Source organism: Epinephelus moara, chromosome 24 (genome assembly GCF_006386435.1).
Source record: "Epinephelus moara isolate mb chromosome 24, YSFRI_EMoa_1.0, whole genome shotgun sequence".
Lineage (NCBI taxonomy): Eukaryota > Metazoa > Chordata > Actinopteri > Perciformes > Serranidae > Epinephelus > Epinephelus moara.
The window spans coordinates 25,805,118-25,826,226 of record NC_065529.1 but is presented as its reverse complement, the minus strand read 5'-3'; the positions used below and the strand labels follow the sequence as shown (position 1 = coordinate 25,826,226).

Genomic DNA, 21,109 nt, shown 5'->3' with positions numbered 1-21,109 from the left:
TGGCATTACCACATGTGAACAAAAACAACCAATCAGAGCCGATGAGTCTTAAAGGCAGCTGTCAATCATGTCAATCACTGTACTTTTTTGCTTTATGCTTCTATGGACTGTATCTAACATGGGAGACGGCCGGGTCATAAACGTTCTCATTTTACAGCTAAACAGTACACAAAAATATGTTTATAAAAACATCTGAAGCGAGAAACAGGCAATGCACTTACAGAATCTTGATTCATATTTGATCAGTGCTGCGTAATTTGACCGCAGTTCGCGAGCCGTGATTGACATGATTAATAGCTGCATTAGAGACTCCTCAGGTCTGACTGGTTGTTTTGGGTGCACTGCGGTAGATTTTGGCAAATGCCATCAGAGGCAATCTGTCTCATATAATACTGTGTTTATGTACAGTTTCAGCAAATATGACAAAAAATAATTTTCATTTAAATTACCAACTGTAGCTTTGAATCTGCTCTAATCTATACTTTCATATGAACCACTTGTTAAATAACTAGTAAATGTGTTGTGGCGATACACCCACAAATAATTAACCCTTAACTTTGTAGTCGTGTGCTACTTTGTAGATACAGAATCGCATAACAATTCCTGGTGATATGGGGCATTTTTGCATGGCTAAGCAAAATGATTTTGGTTGCATCCCACCGCTTCCATCACCCTTGAATTTAGCTGTAGCAGTTATGAATCTCATAAACCCACTTTAAACTACCTGCCCAGAGCCAAGTGGTACGCAAAGTTGTGATGGAGTTACTTAATTACATTTCAGATAAAATGTAATTGTAGTCAGTTACAGTAAAAAAATGCAATTAAATAACAGTTACTAATCAAAATGTTGGTCACAGGGGGTTATTATCTGAATATATTCTTTTCAGTAAAAGGTTTATATGTAGAAGATAACATTCACTCTGTTGCATTTTTCTGGGTATACTTCCGCACGACATGGATCAGCAAAGCAGTTGGAACAAATGAGTGCAACACTTACGCTCTTGTGTTTTCAGACTTTTCAACCTCCTTGCCCAGTTTTAAACATTCATTAGAAAAGGCTAATCAAATGTGATGAGTTACATTACTTTAAGTAATTCAAATAGTAACATTACTTGTGGCAAAACTTCAAATGAATGTTAATGTTTAATGCAACTGTTTGCTGTCACGTATCTACCACACCAACTAGTGCTGCCACCGAGTGACCACAATAGAAGTCAAACAATGCACATTAACGTTAAACTTCTCTGAGTATAGATTAACATGATTAGTATTCATTACATTCTCCTGGATCTACAGTAGATACTGAGCACAGAGCTATGTCACTAGTGTCTCCCTGCTTTCAAAGTCCCTCATACTACAAACCTACTCAATTAATCATACATACATACAGTATATATGCACTCATTTCCAGCACATTCACATAGCACCCTCTAACCAAGCCTCTCTAAACCATGCTCCATTATTCATTAGCCTTGCTGTAGCTGCTATGCATAGTGCACTCGTCCCTCCACGACTCAAACTAGATGTTAGTGTGTTATTAGCCTATCTACTGTACGAGAGCAGCTCCTTAACGACCTGTCACATCACTTGGGTCAACTGATGGACTGCAACAAGCACTTCTGCCTCATGCCGGACAAGTGTGAGGAGGTAAAAACTTGTCTCACCTACACTGACATCATCTCGCTTGACAGACGGAGGTGCACGCGTACGAAAGATGCACACTGACACTGGCCATGATTATGTAACGGCACTAGCGCCTGAAAGGAAATACTACTAAATTTTAACACCGAGGGATGCTATTTCTATGCCTTCAGATCGTTTAGTCTGTGTCAGTGCACATGTTACAGTTTGTCCTGCCCTCTGATGTCGGTGTTACAGTGTGCACGGTGCCTCAGAGACCAAACTGCAAAAAAGATGAGATGGCTGGGAAATGATGATAAGCTGACCAGACAGTCGCTCTTTGAGAATGAGAATGTTTAGATCAGGACTGATATCACTACTGCAACGTAAAAAGGGTATTGAAAACCTTTGCAGTGTAAAAATGCATACAGTCAGTGCTCCAGTCATTCCCACTGGAGCAGCTCTGCCTACTGTAAACATCACACACAGGGACCTTTTTTTATCATTACTATGATGGCAACAAAAACTATTGTTAGTGTTTGCTGAGTGGGAAGACAGTGGGGGATCATCTCCTTGTCAGTGCACTAGCAGATTCCCACTGGCTGGTCAAGCTGCTTGGGGTAATGCTTGGGTGTGACGCCCCGAGGGCAGGTGAAAAGAGGCAGATAGTGACAGGATGCATCAGAGGAGACACACAGCAGATTTTAGTATATGAAGACCTAGCCAATCTATATTGGGAGGCAAGAGGCAGTGCTGATGTTTGTTTTCAAGCTCATTGCACATATCTACTGTGTTTTTTGAACACATGAACACATTTGGAAACTTTGTCATCAGAGCCAAGATGTTATTTCAACCTGTCTCCTATCTTCCTAAATTTGTTTCAAGTGACTAGTGACATAAAAATAATAGTTAGCATGTTAGCCGTTAGCCTAGATACAGCCGGGGCGCATAGTAGCCTGTAGACCTGTTAAAACGTAAGTGAACGGGCAACATTCAAGTGCAAAGTTAGTCCACTAAAGAAGCTTTTTTTCCACAAAGACCGCCTCATATCGTTAGGATAAATGTCAGAGAACATATAGAAAACGACATGTAAACGTGTTGTCTTACCTTACCGGTGTGCTGCCATGTTTGTTTACCATCTAGCTCTGCTTTCCAAAGCGCGGCCGAAATATAGCTAGAACAAGCAGCAACAGCTGGAAGGCAGAACCGGACAGTAGCCTGAAAAGTTCATTCATTTATTTTATGAAAGATTTATAGAATAATGGCTGACTTTTTGCCAGACTTCGACTTTGTGGAGGAGGAATTTGATTTTGCAGAGTTTGATGGCCGCCCTTATTTATTTGAGCCAGAATACACTGACGAAGAGCTTCGTGAAATTGAAGAACGGAGGAGGAGAGAGAGAGAGGCGCAACAGGTAGAGGACGAGAGAGGAGGAATGGCTGCTGCAAGGCTGCGTAGCTCTGGAGATTGGTGGTGTACCTGTGAATGCTGTGTCCCAATGCTCACAGAAGAGGAATGCCTCTGTTGCAAGGAATGGGACCAGTTGCAGCCTTATTTTCAAGGTCTGGATGTGACCGAGGACAAGACACCTCCACCTGGAGTAGTATCCAGCTGGGCTTTATCTAGAGCTCGCAAGATTTTAGGCACGGTATGAGATCGCTGCTTGTTCTCACAATATTTCGGCCGCGCCTTGGAAAGCAGAGCTAAATGGTAAACAAACATACACAAACAGCACACTGGTAAGGTAAGACAACACATTTACATGTCGTTTTCTATATGTTCTCTGACATTTATCCTAACAATATGAGGCGGTCTTTGTGGAGAAAAAGCTTGTTTAGTGGACTAACGTTGCACTTGAAGGGATGCCCATTCACTTACGTTTTAACAGGTGTGACGCTACTATGCGCCCTGGCTGTATCTAGGCTAACGGCTAACATGCTAACTATTATTTTTATGTCACTAGTCACTTGAAACAAATTTAGGACAATAGGAGACAGGTTGATATAAACCAAAATTTCTCTTTAAGTTTTCTGGAACAAGGCCAGGATGAAAAGTCAACAATGCAACCATGTGAGACCTTTCAGAAATGGTTTGCCAATGACACACAGGCCATATTTAGCATGGCCTTGATGTACTGACAGAGCTGGATACAACTAATGACCAATGCAATCTGCAGTATCCTTGCCCCCTTTACTTTCCTGTGCTTGACACAACACAACAACAGACAGAGGACTCAACGTGACGCAGTAAAACACTACACCTATTCGGAGCACAAGAAAATATCAATACAATTTAGCATTGTGATATTTTGTTTTGAGAGAATTTGCAGTATGTTGCCTTGCTTACAGTAGCGCAATATATTGAATCATAACCTCTGTATCATGATACGTATTGTACCACCAAATTCTTGCCAATACATAGCCCAAACACCTATAATTTCTGCTAAGAGGCAACTTTCCAAACTGAAAAAAAAGACAAGGTAGAAGTGCCAAAACTGCAGTTCTTCTAATGGCCACTTGAGGCTGGCTCCAGAAGCCAGTCAATCCCTACAGGCCCAGAGTTATAACAGCAATTAACATGTTCACAGCCTGGTACAAAAAATATTTTGGTCTCTATAGATAATTTCTCCCTTAATGACAACTGCGTGGTAGGTGAATTTTTATATAACTCACCCCCTTAAATTCTATTAAGGCTTAAATATATGCATAATTAAGGGCGTGGCCACTCTGAGTAACAGGCTGTTCTCAGTCAGATCAGTCAGATCTACCCCTCGCTCCTCCACAGCTCTACCATCTCATCCAAACATGGTCACCTCTGGTTCCAAAAATCCAAAATGGCAACAGCCACAATGCCAAACTCGAGGCTTAAAAACGGGAGTCCACAAACCAATGGGTGACGTCACAGTAGCTACATCCATTATTACTGTGCAGTCTATGGTTTATGCAGGCAATTCAAACACTGCAGTTTGCTGATAAAGATAGAAAAAGATTCACAGATTTAGAGGGGAATACCAGTGAATTTTAATACAACCCCTCTTGTCATCAAATAGTTGTGTGTGAACACCTTGTTACCCACTATCATGAACTGGAGAAAGAGAAAAACCCACTCACAAAAGGTGAATGTGAAAAAAAATCCAGGATATTTTCTAGGCATAATGACACATTTTGACACTAGAAAGTGGGTCCTTTTTACCTCCTGTGAAGAGACAGAAGCTTAAATAAACAGATGGACAGACGTGCGAGCATGCACGTGCGTGCACTCACACACGAGCACATGTGGAGCATTATTCATGCAGTGGGATGCCCCGAAATGAATCCATGTGTGTAAATGTCATCAGTAAATGTCAATTGCTTTTTGAGGCCTGTCCCGAGGACATGGAGTCCAGCATATGGGCCACGGGACTCAGACGTACCTTTATTTCCTACTACTTCATCTATTCTTAATCTACTTTAAAGACCTCATCTGCCCATGTGATGAATTAAACAACACATGAGAGGGGGTCTTTTGACAAGCAGGAGGCAGAAAAGAGGACAGACGTGTTCACGGGATGATTCCCATCCACTGCAACAAAAGGACAAAGGGAAGAGAAAAGAAGACATCGCCTGTCTTAATTTTTCATATGATGGTGTACACTTGTTTATGTCGAAGGTTAAAAAACAAGTAATTATTATAGAAAATAACAGTCTAATAATACACACGTGCTGTAAACACTGGAGACAAAACCTTTACACACGTGTTTCTCAGGGATACGGTTTTTATAGAGCGGGGATAAATCCTGATTCACTAACTGCAGCTTAAGACACCATGCAGCTAAAAGAGCCTCGGGGGGACTCCAGCGATTACAGGTATATCCACACTGTGCAAACACATTCTCATACTGTCTGTACCTCGATGTAGGAGGCGAGCTTGGAGTAGACCCTGTATGGTCCCAGCACGTGAGACAGAGGCGTGGTGCAGGGGAAGGTGGTGGTCACAGCGTGGCTCACTTCGGGCAGAGAAAACACCTTGAAGCCAAACTTCTCATACATCTTCAGCAGCTCTTGGTCTGGCTTCTCTTCGCCCTCACACAGGACACTGCCCACCACGTAGCGACATTTCTCTGCAGGCCTCTGAGGGGACAGAGAGAGGATTTATATTAAACATCTGCAGATCCACTTAAAACTCTTCAGTGAGTCACCTCACACCAGTAGAAACTGTTACTTATTTATACGACCATTGAACACACAGCAGGGTGACGCCCTCTGTTGGAGGAACAATGTGGCATTTTTAAATGTAGTTCTATTATAGCACTGTAGCACATTGCTGTTGGATTCAAGAGGGGTATATATTGATTTATAACATACTAACATACAACTAACTTTCCATTAGTGGATAGTGGGGTAAAAATACAGTGAGCTCTTTGATTTGCGTAGGAAAAGTGCAGCAACATCACAAGATACTGCTGTTATGAAGCTAAGTGTATAAAAACAAAACTGAGGTGAGCTGATTAACATAACACTGGTGAAATATAGGGAATATCAATATAATACTGACATTGTGACATGTGGCTAGATATCGTCTGAGATTTTTTTATTGTATAATTGTGACAAAGATCTGAGGTTCTCAACCTTGTGTGTGTTCAAGTTTAAAGTTTGTTTATTTAACCCTGTTAACAATAAACGGGTCAGTTTCTCATACCAACAGTTGTGGATCATTCTAACTAACCCGATTAAGTAGTTGTTCTTGTTAGAGTAATATCGCTTGATCAACCTTTTCTAACATGACTGACAACAAAATAAGTGAATATGTATAATACGCGCTTGGATCGGATCGGTATCGGCCAAAACTCAAGGCTGTAATATCGGTATCAGATCGGAAGTGAAAAAGCTGGATCGGGACATCCCTAATTATTAATAAACACAGATCTTTAAAGTACACAGTTAGGCCCAGAGAGAGGGAGTGCTTGGGAGGATGAATGTCACTGGTTAGGTTAATGCTGTATCAGCACAAAACTGCACATGTGTGAAAGTAAAAATAGAAGTTGTTTGATTTAAATTTGTGGGGACGTTGCACCTTCACATAGTTGTCACTGGACAGAATGCTGCCAGCTCTGGTGAACATCCCACTGCAGATATCCAACAGTCAGGTCACATATTGTATGTGGCAGTTCAAATTGCATCTGTGCTGCAAAGCATGTCAGTGGAGTGTTCCGGAAATGGTCACTAATTCCTACCCCTTGCAATTGTTCCATTGCATGCTAATATTCTGAAAATGAGGAAATATAGACAAATTGCAGATTTTGGCTCCAAAAAATTCCAACTTTTGTAGGTTTAGCTTTAGTGCGGCACCCCTGGGAGCAGGGATTGCTTGTTTTGCCTTTTGATACTTGAATAGAGCAGATACAAGCTGACACGGAAGTTTGGCCTCCTTCACTACAAAGTGTCTCTGCCACCATAGTGTCTCTTAATGTGCCCACATGTCTGCATGCAGATGTGAGAGAGACAGAATCACAGTCACAGAGCGAACTGTCAGTCAGACGAGGATCTGACAGACATTCTCCCACTCACATATGTTTGCAAGACAGTTTGCTTTCCGTCTGTAGAGCTTCAGATGGAGAGTTGGAGCTGTTGTTAAAGGACCATACCAGCTTTTTTATGCATGTTTTTGTCAATTTACTCAAAGTCTCACAGGTACACTTTATTTTCTAGATCATGCCACAGTATTTTAAACATCTAAGGATATTTTTTCTAATGTCCAGAAGGCAAACATAAATTATATTCATTCATTTAGACAGATTAAATGCAGAACAATAACATAATAATAGTCCACAGAAAGCTCGACTGGTTTCTATTAATTGCTGTACGGTATGCAAATCAGCTTTGAGAGACACATATGAGTAATGTTATGTTGGCAAAACCTAAAGCAAACATTATTTTCACTCTGACAGATTGCCCAATTCAAGCGCATTTCGTCTCAGCAAGTTGATTTTTATATTGCTCTGAGAATTGGGAACCAGTGGCAGCCTGGAAGGCAGAATTAACAACTTTTAAAGTAAGTAAAGTAAAGTAAATACAGTAGATGCGATCTGTGCTAAATGGGATAAAACATACAAAGTCTCTGGTATGGTCCTTTAAGACTTGCTGCTGGTTTCTGCTCTGTGAGAGTGTCCGTCTGTGAAGGGTTGGCACTGAGGGGGCACAGATGGGAGTCAGCAACACTCATCTTCATGTCCCTGGCGTCCTCGCACGAAATTATCACATCTAAACGCCACAACCTTCTCTTCTTTTCCATCTCACTTCTCACATTCGGGGTTATTTTTGACTGCATTGTGCCGCTACTACACTGCACTCTTCCCACTGTCCTACTTTGTTCATACAGCGGCTTTTATGCCGTGATTCAGTGTTGTTGGCTGCCGGTGAGACTCCCTGGCTGAGATAAATCTATTTGATCACCCCACCCATAACTCTCAGTGCCTCTTAATGTCTGCATCATGTGGGTAATAATAATGACTGACAGTGCCTGTTGAGCATGAGCGGATAATCTTTACTGTCACCTGACAGGGGCCCTCGCCACCGTGCTCAACAGTGAGTCAGAGAGCACAGATCACCTGCTTTTGACAGGGAATTATTCATTCACGGCAGCAGGAGATACAATTGATCTATTTACAATGAAGCAGTGAGTCATTGCAAACACAGGCAGTCACAATGAAGACAGATCTGATTTAAGGCCTAGTGAAATATAAATTACATTTCAGAAAACATGTTGGTGTTGGTGATAGTATAATAACTGTAATAACCTGACCTTTCCTCTAGCTATTGTAACCATTAGATGGATTTAAATTTGGTATAGACATCAGGATGAATTGTAAACTCTCTGATAGTCCTTTAAACTTTAATCTAGCACCATGATCTGGTCAGAATTTTAACTTGTCCAGTAGTATATGATTATGACTAATATCCTGCAAACTAAAGACAGTCATCATCCGCTGCTAATTAGCAAATGTTAACATGCCAACACACCAAACTAAGATGCTGTACATTGTCAAAATAACACCTGCTAAATATCATTACATTGCATTGTTATTGTAAGCACGTTATCATGCATGCATTAGCATTTAGCTCAAAGTACTGCAGTGCTTTAAAGATCCAGGGTGTAAGATTTAGGGGGATATTTTGGCAGGAATGGAATATAATAAAATTAAGCATGTATTCTTTTAGGGATGCACTGATCCGATATCTGGATCGAATATCAACCCCGATATCATCAAAATAAATGGATCGGGTATCGGAAAATGCAACCTACACCTGAGGCGATCCTTTCCCTTTAAAGGCGCTGTATGTAAGAATGTGGCCAAAACGGTTACTGCACTCAAATTCAAAATACTGCCGCGAGTCGTGTACGCCCCCCCCTCCCCTACAGATTCGAGGTTGCTGGACTGATTTGACTGATTTGTTTGCCCACGGGCGGCTGCCGTGGCAGGGCCGCGTCGCCGCGTCCTTGATCTTCGGTTTTCCAGCGGACCGTTCGAGCAAGTCCGGCTTCTCTGCTGCTAACGCTGCTGCCGGGATACAGCTGAGGAGGAGCCGGCTGCTAATGTTATGTACCGGGACACTGCTAACGCTGCTGCCGGGATACAGCTGAGGAGACTGCTAATGCTATGTACCGGGACACTGCTAATGCTGCTTGCTGTGCTGCTGTAGCTCAGTTGTAACTGTAACTGATGCTGAGACTCTACTGACTGCGTGACTGGTAGACAGCGGTGGGTGGCGCAACAGGCCAAAACACAAATTCAAAACATAAACATGATTTGCAGACTGTAAAAATATTTTTTAAATGCGAATATTCTGGCTGTACTATTGTTGTCAGTGAGATCAGTATGTTATATGAACATTATTCCTTAGTCTCTGTGACATATTAGGAGGATTTTACGACTATTTGCTTTAGAATTCTTACATATAGCTCCTTTAAATCTATTGCAACACGAGCTACGTCACACGTCATGGAGCGAAGGAGAGAATCTGCTGTGTGAAGGTATTTCACACTATTTCAACTGCTGTTGCACAATTGTTCATTTTTGTTAAAAATAAATAGTTCATCATTGCATTAATCTGTTTCATCTTGTTTCACTTTATCTTAGGAAAAAACTGTGTAGTCATCAATGCCTGATGCCTCTAGTCTTCTGTTCTACATGTAAAGGTATATAGCTTTTTAGGTCAACCATGGTATCGGAGTGATATCGGGTATTGGCTAATACTCAAAGCCACAGCGTCGGGATCAGGATCGAAAGTGAAACAGCTGGATCAGTACATCTTTATATTCTTAAGTGTCTAATTACCTGAAAGTAAGAATTGTGTTTTCGTGACATTAGAATGAGCCAACCATGTTTCTATCGTAGCACAGAATGGACAAACCAAACACTGGCTCTAGTTAGCCATAGCTCAAGTTAGCAGCCCCTCTGCAAAAACCAACATAGGAAAAAAACATTTATTTTTAACATGAAACTGCTTTACTCTGTGTTTTTACTAGTTTTAATAATTGGGTCCATTTGTTTTGGAAGAGGAAGAGACCTCTGTGGATAATTCAGCTTCTGGTAAAAACCTCCTGAACATCTGGATCTTAAGTTACCAGAGAAAAAAGGTGAGCACATGATGGTTGGTGCTAGGCTAGAACAGCGTCAGATAAACACTGATTTGCGACGTGAAACTGCTTTATTCAGTGCCTTCACCGGTTTAAATCACCTGGTTGGTTTGTCTGGAGAGAAAGAGACCTTTGATGATAATTTAGCTCCCTGTTAAAACTTCCTGAACAACGAACACTTATGAAATCCTAACCAGGAGTTCAAGTTTGGCACATGGGAGAAGGTTCAACTTGAGCTGATTGCAATCTGCCATCCTCACCGCCTCACATGCCACTTAATCCTACACACTGCTCCTTAAAGTGCAGCCCCACAAATCCCTCTAATTCTTGTTCTGACACATGTATGTTCAGCATGATATGTCAGATGTATTCAGAACCATATAGATACAAATATATGTAACAGAATTATTCATACATGTAAAACATAAACTTGAATAAACTGAAAAATGGTTTCATCACATTTAGCTTGGCATAATTAATACACAATTTTGTTAAACAATAAAGCAATTTGATCATATCTCCATTACATTATTACTGAATTATCACTCAGCTCTGTATTCCATATTAATATAACTGTCTAAGACATTTGTTTCCTTTTCTTAAACAACTGAATATTTTCCTCTCCATGGATTTATGTGCAGGGGTTTGTCTGCATCGCCATCTTTCCTACATGAACACATAAAATGTATGGGCTGCCAACCAGAGCTACTCCTTGTCAACACTGGTGGTCTATGATAAGATGCAACAATAACCATTCAAACACAGAGGGGATAACAACTGTCCTCCCACGGTCTTGCTTCGGTATCTCACCGTCTCGCTATCTCTCATGCTCTCCGCACTGATAGACTGGAGTGTGTTAGCCAAACCAGTAGTTCACTAATGATATCATTCAGGGCTCTAGCTATCATTCACATCCCACACAGTGGCAAGAACAAACAGCAGCCCTGACTGCATCTCATCTCTGCTTCCCTCCAGATAACACACCCCAGAGACTACAGGCAATTAGGAAAGAGAGGAACACCACTCCACGTACTTGACTTGTCTTGTCTTCCCCACCAAAGTTGTTTTGTTTGTGTCTGAAATTCTAATACCACTAAAGGTAGAAATTCTCAGACACTGTTCATGCTGGGCAGCGGCACTCTAAAAGTCAGCTGCTGCCAAAGCTGCATTTTGGAAGACAGCATGTGATTCCATTTCTCACAGGTAGCTGAGGAAAGCCGACTGTGGCTTTTGATTGACCTGGGGGAGAAGCAGAGAGTCGGATAATGGGAGGACTGTGGAGGTTTTACCACTATAACTCAACACTGACATATTATTCTGGACCAGGCTGCAGAAAACCAATTCAGTTAACAGAGGCTTGGAAACGCAGCTGAATGTACACTGAAGCTATCTGCAAGATTTAAACAAATGTTTAATTTCAGCTGAATATGTCTCTGGTGATTTCATGTACAGCCAACATCCATTTCATATATTTCCCTATGCTAAGCGAGCTCGTTAAAATCGGTACAGAGAAGACATATACAGCCAACTTTTACAGAGCTTTTGGCCCACGAGACTCTGAGATGGCTTTCCCTCACAAACGGTGCCATTCCCATCTCTACCGGATTCCCCTAAGCCAGGTCTCCAAGGACCTGTTGGGAAAGAAAGTAATTTCAAAAGCAATTCTTTGCTTGAGGCTACAAGGGCCTTTTTTGATGGATGAGGGCACTCCAATAATAAAAAGGTATGGCTGACAGAGGTAATTCTTTATTAGCAGACATGTAATGAGGATTTACACTCTTCATCTTTCCTCCTCATGGCCCTGCATGTCTTCCCTCCTGGCTATCACCACATGGGAAGCATTGGTTTGAGTGCTGGTCCCGTTTGCAAATGATAATTTCTGAAGTGTTAGCGGGCTTGGGAGGACGTGGGGACAAAACAAGGCAAGCAGCCAACACTCGGCACTTACTGTAGCTTAAAGACAGGATCATAATGAGCGTACCATACTCCGCCTGACCGAGGACCATCACTGCACTCATTAAAACACAACTGCCAAGCGACTGATCAACAAAATGCGGAGCTAAATTAGCAGACTGGGAGCGATTAACATTGAAAGAGCATAACATCAGCTCCCTCTTTAAATGTAACATAAACTGAGGCGAAGGCAACACAGCCGCACTGCTGAGAGGCAGGAAAGAAGAACTTTAAATGTTTTAACACATTTCTCTCACTTTATTTTTTACAGGCTGCCTTGTGGTTAGGGCTGGGCAACATATCATATTGATACCATGATTTGAGATTTAATATTGTCTTAGATTTTGGATATCATAATATAGTAAGTGTTGTCTATTAATGGTTTAAACGCTGCATAACAGTAAAGTGCTTTTACTGTACTTTTCAGGCTGTTCTAGCTGTTCTATTACTTGCCTTTAACCGCTACATCATTACATCCACATTACTGATGAGTAGCCTATTTATCAAAAATGGTATTTGAATTTCTGCAATTCAGCAACTAAAGAATGTCATTGAAAGTAAAAAATGTAAGCAAAACATCACATTTTCTCTTCATGCTCTTGTTGGCAAACTGGGTTTACCATTATGCAAAAATAGAGCTAAGAGGCTTTGATTGTACGAGGGTCCTTCACTGCACCGCAGTCAATAAATCTGCAAATTTGAAGCCTCTCCGGACTTCCACCTCGTCAATGTCTGCACTGAAGCATGACAAGCACCAAATGCGGCATTCATAAAGAGCACATCAAGTTTGTGAAGAGCACATAATGACCCCAAAAATGTCATCCACGGTCCAAATGCATCAGATAAATGTATCACACAGACAATACACATCACTGCCTTTGCCGAAGAGCTGTTTCCATCTCTTCAGCAGTTCGCGGTATAATTTTTCTTTCTATATCTGGAGCACCGAGACAGATGGCGTTTAGGGCACTTCTGTGAACGAGCAAAGAACCTGACACACGTGGAGCGAGAAGAACAGAAGACTACGGGATAAGCAATCCCTCAACGAGAAGCTGTCTTTCACCTCGGTGTGTCAGAGCGATAACTTGTCTCAGCTGATTGGAAGCCGTTCGCCCTCCTACAGGCAGGCTAGGCAGCAGAGACAAAATCACCAGGAGGGAAATTGAAACTAATAGCGCTGCACAGCGCTGGGACCACAGGTATGCTGTGATGGGCTATTTGAAGCTGAATTAATGGAGCAGCAATTGCAGGGAAGCAAGTATGCTTACCCAAACAAATGCAGTTAAAGCGGACTGATTTAGCAAGGGAACAGTGGGGGTCATTTTACAATTTGTGGACAAGGAAACACACAACCATCACACGGACTGATATAATATTAAAGGGAAAGTTCACCCCCAAATCAAACATACATATTTTTCCTCTCACTCGTAGAGCTATTTATCAGTCTAGATTGTTTTGGTGTGAGTGTTGGAGTTATCGGCCGTGAAAGTGTGTGCCGATGATACTCAACCGCAGTGTCTCCAAAAATCATGCCCCAGTTGCTCAAGATAATCCACGGTCCTTGTTGTGAGCAGTTTCATGTAGGGAACTATTTTCTTTCTACCAAACTACAACTGCCAACCGTATCACCGCACAGAAGGAAGGAAATAACTAACGTAACAACTCAGCCGGGTAGGACGCAGTACATGTTTACATCCCACGCTGTCAGGAGCATGACCCTCTTGTCCATGACTAGATGTTCACTTTCTTCTGTGCGGTGATACAGCTGGCAGATGTAGTTTGGTAGAAAGAAAAGTTTCTACATGAAACTGTTCACAACAAGGTCTGTGGATTATCTTGAGGTCATGAATCCTGGAAAGAGACATTGCTGTTGAGTTATTCAAAGTATATTTTTTTTGGCACTTTGAGCATCTCAAGCTGAGTGCCATCTAGTTCCATTATATTTGAGAGAGCAGACATCTCTACAGTAAATATCACTAACACACAGCAACTCACACCAAAACAACTTAGACTGATGAATAACACTACAGGTGAGAGAAAAAATATGTATTTTTGATTTTGGGGTGAACTGTCCCTTTAAGCCACGTGAATATGTCACTGTTTGTTATGATTCCAAAAATGAAGCCTTACTAAACATCAATGTGTCCTCCTTTGGAAGGGGGGGGGGGCCCTCAAGCACCCAAATCAGATTATACATCCACTGCAGTGATGGGGCGTGGGCCCCAATAGCCCCTTGAGTTAGAAGCCAATGGAAATCTTTTTTTCGGCCTCTCTCTCTTGCACCAAGTGCAGCTCTGTGCCTTTAGGCTGTGCTCAGACTTAGCTGGTAATTACACATGGCATCCTGGGAGTTCTGGCATGTATAATTACTGGCGTGGATAAGCAGCCTGCTGGAGGCAGGACTCCGTTTTCCATCGCCACCGTCGTTGAGTTGGTTCACCACTCCTTGGCCAGCTGGACACAGTGTGGCACTCCTCCAGCCAGATGTCACAGAGCAGGGAGATAATCTTCTCTAATAGGTGATATGAATGAATTCCTCCCTCCTCGGCATAGGCTTACTTCCTTCTCTACAAATGTTAAACTCTCTTTCTCCACCTCCTAAACAGCTCTGATAAATATTCGCCTGTGTAATCCAATACCCTGCGCATCATAACACACAGTGAAAAGCCAATACATGTCAGAGGATTGATGGCGCAGAGGATTTTAAGACGTTCTTCACCATCTTGTTTCACTGACTAATCGTAAGATGTCAGCTTGTAGAGTAATGTCTTCCTTTCTACACAGTTTGTGAAAGCACATCAAAATGGCATCCTAAAAATACACTCAACAGTTGTGTTCCCGGATAAAAAGCAGCTTCCCATTTAACAGATTCTCTCTGGATTTCTGCCTTCTCATTTTGCAGTATCTCACTCACTGTAGAGATGTCCATAAACATTAATGGGGAGCTTTACTATGGGGAGAGCCGGTATGTCCACAATCTTGCATAATATTGACTTGAAGACCTGTGGGACCAGACTTCAGAGTATCAGCGTATTTATTTCTCATTTTATATCCACCTTTAAAAGCGGCAACTCCTTGCCAGAAGCCCCCCTTTCATGTTGTTGCTGTCGACAGACAGACAAGCGGCAGTAAAATGCTAATAAATTTGACTGGGAGTGCTGCGATGCTCGGCACTCTGATCTGAAATTCCGATTGATGAATTGGAGCACTGCGAGGCTCTCAAGGTGAGTCAGACTCCTACCAATTTATACCCCTCTTCCAAGGCAGTTCCACACCTCGCCTCATTTCTCACTGCCACTCCCATATAAGTCTACACATGACATTTCATTTTCTCCTGCTTGTCATGGGGAGCCATGAGTGGGTTTGCTTCAGAAGCTAAAACAAAGTGGGAATTCAGTAGATCAGAGGATGAACCAAACAGCAGCTCTAGTTTAGCCTCCATGCAAACACAACATGTTATCAGTGTCAGAGCAGAGGCAGCTGCATCTGCTGTGTAGTTCTACCAAGTGTGGACAGGCGTTGATCATCCCCACTACAGACAGCGTAATGCTTAAATAAATGGCCCATCCATATATCTGTACTACCTCCTTATTCTCTCGAGACAATGAAACTACCCTTATCTTGGAGTAACTTACTCTCTAGTAGTTTATTGTTCACAAACTGGCCTCTGAGCATTCATTGCTGTCTGCTCTTATTAATAAATTTTGTTCAAGAGATTCCCTGCAGAGGCAGCCTGCCTGAGGATTTTCTTACTTCTAGCAATTGTACAACAAAACAAAGGGCGACAACCCAGGAATTCAATGATTTAGTTTGTCTTTTATCCAGACTGGGATTGTTCAATACGTGTCTCAAAGCCCCATTACAGCAAAGCCTGAGGCAGCTCTTGCCTTGAATGGTTAGGTAAGTTTAAAATGTAACCCCTTAGTGTTGCAGGTCACTGTCCGCTTGACTGACACCTGTGTGCCAAACTGCTAAACTGTTCAATCCCACAGGCCTTTGTGATGAGAAGTTGTGGCAATTATAAGCACGCATGCAAACACATGCATGCATGAATGGACAGCTAGATTTAGTGCTAATTGTGATGCCTCAAACGCCACATCTGAGTGAGGTGAGGATGTAACCACCTCAGCTCTCTGCTCTCCAGTGAGCAGAGAGCTGACTTCCCAAACATACAGTAGATTCAGCCGCTGCTCTTTCCACACCCAGAGATTAATTAGATCCTTTGCTGTAGTTAGTTCTGATCGCTGGTCCTCGGGATGCTGAGTCCTGCTGGCTTTCACTGTAGTCATTAAACAGGGATTATATTACATCTTGAATGCAAGGTGAATGCAAATGACTGCAATTTGGTGGAAACCAGAAATACTCTGAGATCCACTAGAGTAGTGTCACTGTGACCAATTAAGACACAGCCACTTGCGTAGGTTTGAAGGCTTATCCTATTCTAATATGATAAAATCCATTTTTGACTGAATGAATTATAAGAGGCTGAGTCCCACTGCTTATGCCATGGTAATAAATTAAGTATAAAGATCAATGTGGTTTTGAGGAAGCACCCACAGCCCCATACGACTCAATTTTAATGCCAACACTGCCATCTAGTGGCTGTAGGGTGTAGTAAACAAAAAGGCTTATAATGTTCAGTACAGGGTGGAGGCTGTAGCCACAGTAAATAATATTTTCAGAATAAATAAATATGTAACAAGTTTAGACACAGCTCAATAACTCTGCTCATTGACCAGATGGAGGAATGAAGTTAGTTTCAGAGGTTTATGAATACTTCCCTGAAGCCACTGAATTTAATAAACAGCGATCTGCATGGTAACCTCTTACAGATGGTTATTCTGGCTATGACTGCATGTCTGAGACCTGGTGTGCTCCAGAACAGTGGTTCTCAACCATTGGTCCGGGGACCCCCAGGGGTCCTTGAGGGGTCCCCTAGAAAATGAGGTCTAGTTTATTTTTACTATTTAAGTCACTGTGGAAGTGAGACCAGTTTGAATTAGAGTTATACAAGAGACTATTCTGATCATAGGTTTCACATCTTCATCCTAATTATCTCCTCAAATTCAGTTGACAACTATAGAATTCTAGTCTCAATTATGTCTAACAGGGCTGGCAATGTATGAGATTTTCACTGCAGGACTATTATGGCTAAAAGAGTTCACAATAATGGTATTATTGTGATATATTTGGAAAAATAAAACAAATAATAATTCTATCAGTCAAATTATTGAGTTTTGTCTCTTTTTTGGCAAGTAAATTTGCAAAATACAAATGTAGCGAGGAGTAGAGACAGTCTGTCACCACAATTGTAAAAAACTGTATTTTAAAAAAAGCAATTACATTTAATGGAAAGTGAAAAGTATGGCAGATGGCATACTGGCATTGGTGGAGAGAGACAAAGTGAGAACCAAAAGAAACAGAAATGATATAAGAGGCGCTGGAGTATTTACGGGATATTATCTTATGTGTATTAATAACATGACCTCAATATTTTATTTTTTAAACATCACGGTTACCATCAATACTGGTATATCATGACACTCTTAATATCTAACAACCAAAATCTTTTCAGATGGAGGTCCCTAAAGTGAAATGTGTGTCAATTTAGGGGTCCTTGACATGAAAAAGGTTGAGAACCACTGATCCAAACAATACAGAGATACTTATTCCACTCCTACACACAGAATTTAAATCAGCCTGTGGTCTCCATCAGGCATGTGAGATGGCATTCATTACACAGTCATTTACTTTAAAATTCAGCTCTGCTGGAGCAACTGTGGATACACACACACACACACACACACACACACACACACACACACACACACACACACTTATTGCACATCTACATAGGGAATTTCAAGTGTTCACTTTTCCTTAAAGAAATCCCAACAAGAACAACTGAGCCGGTGATTTGACTGGTTTGTACCATTATTACAGGCATTACTAAACACTTCTGAAGACTTCAGGGCACAGTAGCATAGTGAGAGAGTTAGCTGCTGTTTCCACCGGATGCAGAGGCCACTTTAAGTATTGAGGACAAGTCTAAACACAGCAAGTTGCAAAGTCCACTGTAAATCATAGAAAAAGAGAACTGACCTCCTTGACCCTTTGAAACTTCTGGGACTGACTCAAATAAAAAACAAGTAATAACGTTTACGAGAAATTCTATCACAGCCAAAGTTCAGCCATGTGGCATCTCTCACATTTTGAGTTTACTCATGTGGCTGGTGGTGAGTAATCAGACTCTTGGCCTTTGTAAACAAAGCAGGTCAACAAATTCTCTTGTCTCTTGTCAACACTGAAAACAGCCTACTTTCATTTATTATTACATGTTAAAATGTTTGACTATGAGACTGGCTGGGGTCTTATTCACTGAAGAATAAAGGCTGATTGAACATTTGCAGTTTAGGATCCGAAACTTTGAATCAGCTACGTTGATGGGAATATTTTCATACTTAATTTATTTCTGTGATGTCTAATCTATCTCCACAAGGAAGTCAGAGGTCAATACATTTTCAGATTGTGTCAAAATAGACACAGAGCCCAAGACAGTTTCAGGAAATCTGTATAGAAATCTCTCTGCCCTGCAGAGACTTCTGAACATCCTGTAATGGCCCCTGATGATCCAGACTCTCCACAAACTCTGACACCAGCAGAAAAGTTTAAAAGCTCCCCGATGAGCCTCCTGCCACAACTTTCCACTGGTGTGACTCACAGTCATGGTTTCCACTAAAAGCCTTTACTTTAAAAAAAAAAAAAAAAAAAAAAAAGACAGCACATTACAGGGAAACTGGCAGGAGTAAGCAGACAGACGATCATAAAGTGCTGCCAGTGTGCCACATTCCTTATTCCACTGAGGATAAAAAGAAACCAGAAACTTTAAAATACAAATGATTAAATGATACTAACAAGGCATTCAACACCTTCTCAACTCAGCTGAGTTACTGTGCACATTTGGCTCTATTATACTACACAGCAGATGCAGCTGCCTCTATTTTGCCACACTGTTTGTCAGCTGGCTTAACTCACCGGACCATAACACACTCAGCACTCAAATGTCAGCAGAACAGACACAATGTAAGATAAGCTAAGAGCTAGTGAAAGAGCTAACAACGTGGTATGGTTAATTTTGTTGAGTCAAGGGTTAAGATATAAAAAGGCTATATTCTGCCTTTGTGAAATTTTATTGTGTGTGTGTGTGTGTGTGTGTGTGTGTACTCTTTCCACATCAGCTGGGAACTCAATAAACATTCCCGCCTAACAAGCAGCTGTTGTGCAGACATTTCTTGTTTACTAAAAACACAACTTGTGACGGATGGTGGAATGTGAAACAGAAGACATCTGCAGATCTCAGCCGAGAAATGACCCATTTATGCTAAATTTGGTTTTGGTTTTGAATTAGGACTGAGGGAGATTTATTGCTTGTTGTGTCTGAGTTGTCACTGTAACTATATCACTACTTAGACTTGAGACAGTGTACACACACACACACACACACACACACACATGTATCAGCTCTCTTCAGACACATGTGAAGAGGCTGTGTTTGCCCTTCTAGTTTGGTACTCTGGTTAGTTTGAGTCAGACGCAGCCAGATGCTGAGGCACCCTGGAGCCACAGATGAGAGGGGAAAAAGTATCAACAGTGCAACGTGGCATTGAACAGCTGACTGGTTTCATCATCCAGGCTCAGTCCCTTCAAAAGGCTGCTTGTACATTTAACCCCTTGAGCCATGCATGCTGGATTACAGCGAATCATCTAGTTATGCTGCACATCACACTTCCATGACAGGACCATTGCTGAATAGAAAATCCCATTAGGGAGTCAGTGAAATTGTAAATCCTTATACAACTTTTAAAAGCTAAAGGATAAGTTGAATAATCAATCAGCCGATGGACTCAAATTTCAATGGGTGTTTAGTCATTTTAGTCAATTTAGAGCTGCTCTCAGCCTCTCAAATGTGACAATTAACTGCTTTTCTTTGTCATATATGACAGTATGTAAGATGCATTGTAGTTTTGGTCTATTGGCGGGACAAAAGAAACAATTTAAAGATGCCAACTTGGCCTCTGGGAAATTGTAATGTGATTTGTTGAGGGTTTATAGCCCTGCTCTCATAACTCCAAGACCTTAATACAGGGTTGTTGCTGGGTACACTACATAAATAATCATAACTCACTAAATACTCACTGAAATGGCATAAATCTAAGTTTTAAATATGTAATATCAATCCCTGTCTGCGACCTTTAAAACTCTTGTCAGGTCAGACAAAGCATATCTCACCACCTGTTACATCTTATCAGGAAACAAAGTACATGGGTTTTGTGGTTATGTCACGAGGTCAAGTGTAAATACAGATACAGTGCTGTGTGGTTAGACTAGCAGGGGGGGGTCTCACCTGCTTGGGGTCATCGTAAAAGACCCCGACGGTGCTCAGCTTTGGCCCAATGCTGCAGCTCTCTGTGTAGGCTCCACCGCAGTCCTTGTATGATCCCTCTTTGAACTTATAAGCAATGGTAATGTTCCTCACAGGAGGTGGCCCAGTCTTGATAATCACGTCACACAGTAGTCCCGAGTACAGCAGGAAGCCACCCACTGTCACAACCAAACACACCAGGAGCACGACCAACAGGAGCACCAGAATTAAATCAGACATGATGTCTTCTCAAAGCGGTACAGCTGCTGTCAATGCAATTAGCAAAAAATATATCTGTCAAGCCTTGAAAAAAGACGTCCCCCTTCGGGTTACACACACCGTGACTGAGGTCCAGCAGCTTCAAACGACAAAAAAAACGTGGCTACTCAAGAGACGGTGATGAATTTGTGTTTCACGGTCGTAATAACCTGAAACGAAAGAGGAAACACTCGTTCAAGTTGACAGGAAAGACAGTTTGTTTATGGTATTTCCCCAAAC

The 21,109-nt window shown here is 41.6% G+C and overlaps 1 protein-coding gene across 1 annotated transcript in view; it reads right to left on the bottom strand.

Annotated features, from left to right (window-relative positions):
• Positions 1-21,109, bottom strand: part of tex264a (testis expressed 264, ER-phagy receptor a) — an 89,988-nt gene extending 68,879 nt beyond the window's left edge. The window contains exons 1-2 of the mRNA XM_050038677.1: positions 20,594-21,109; positions 5,508-5,729 (exon numbers count right to left, since the gene is read on the bottom strand). Coding sequence (XP_049894634.1) covers positions 5,508-5,729; positions 20,594-20,851 — 480 coding nt within the window. The 5' untranslated portion in view covers positions 20,852-21,109. The remainder of the gene's footprint in view (positions 1-5,507; positions 5,730-20,593) is intronic.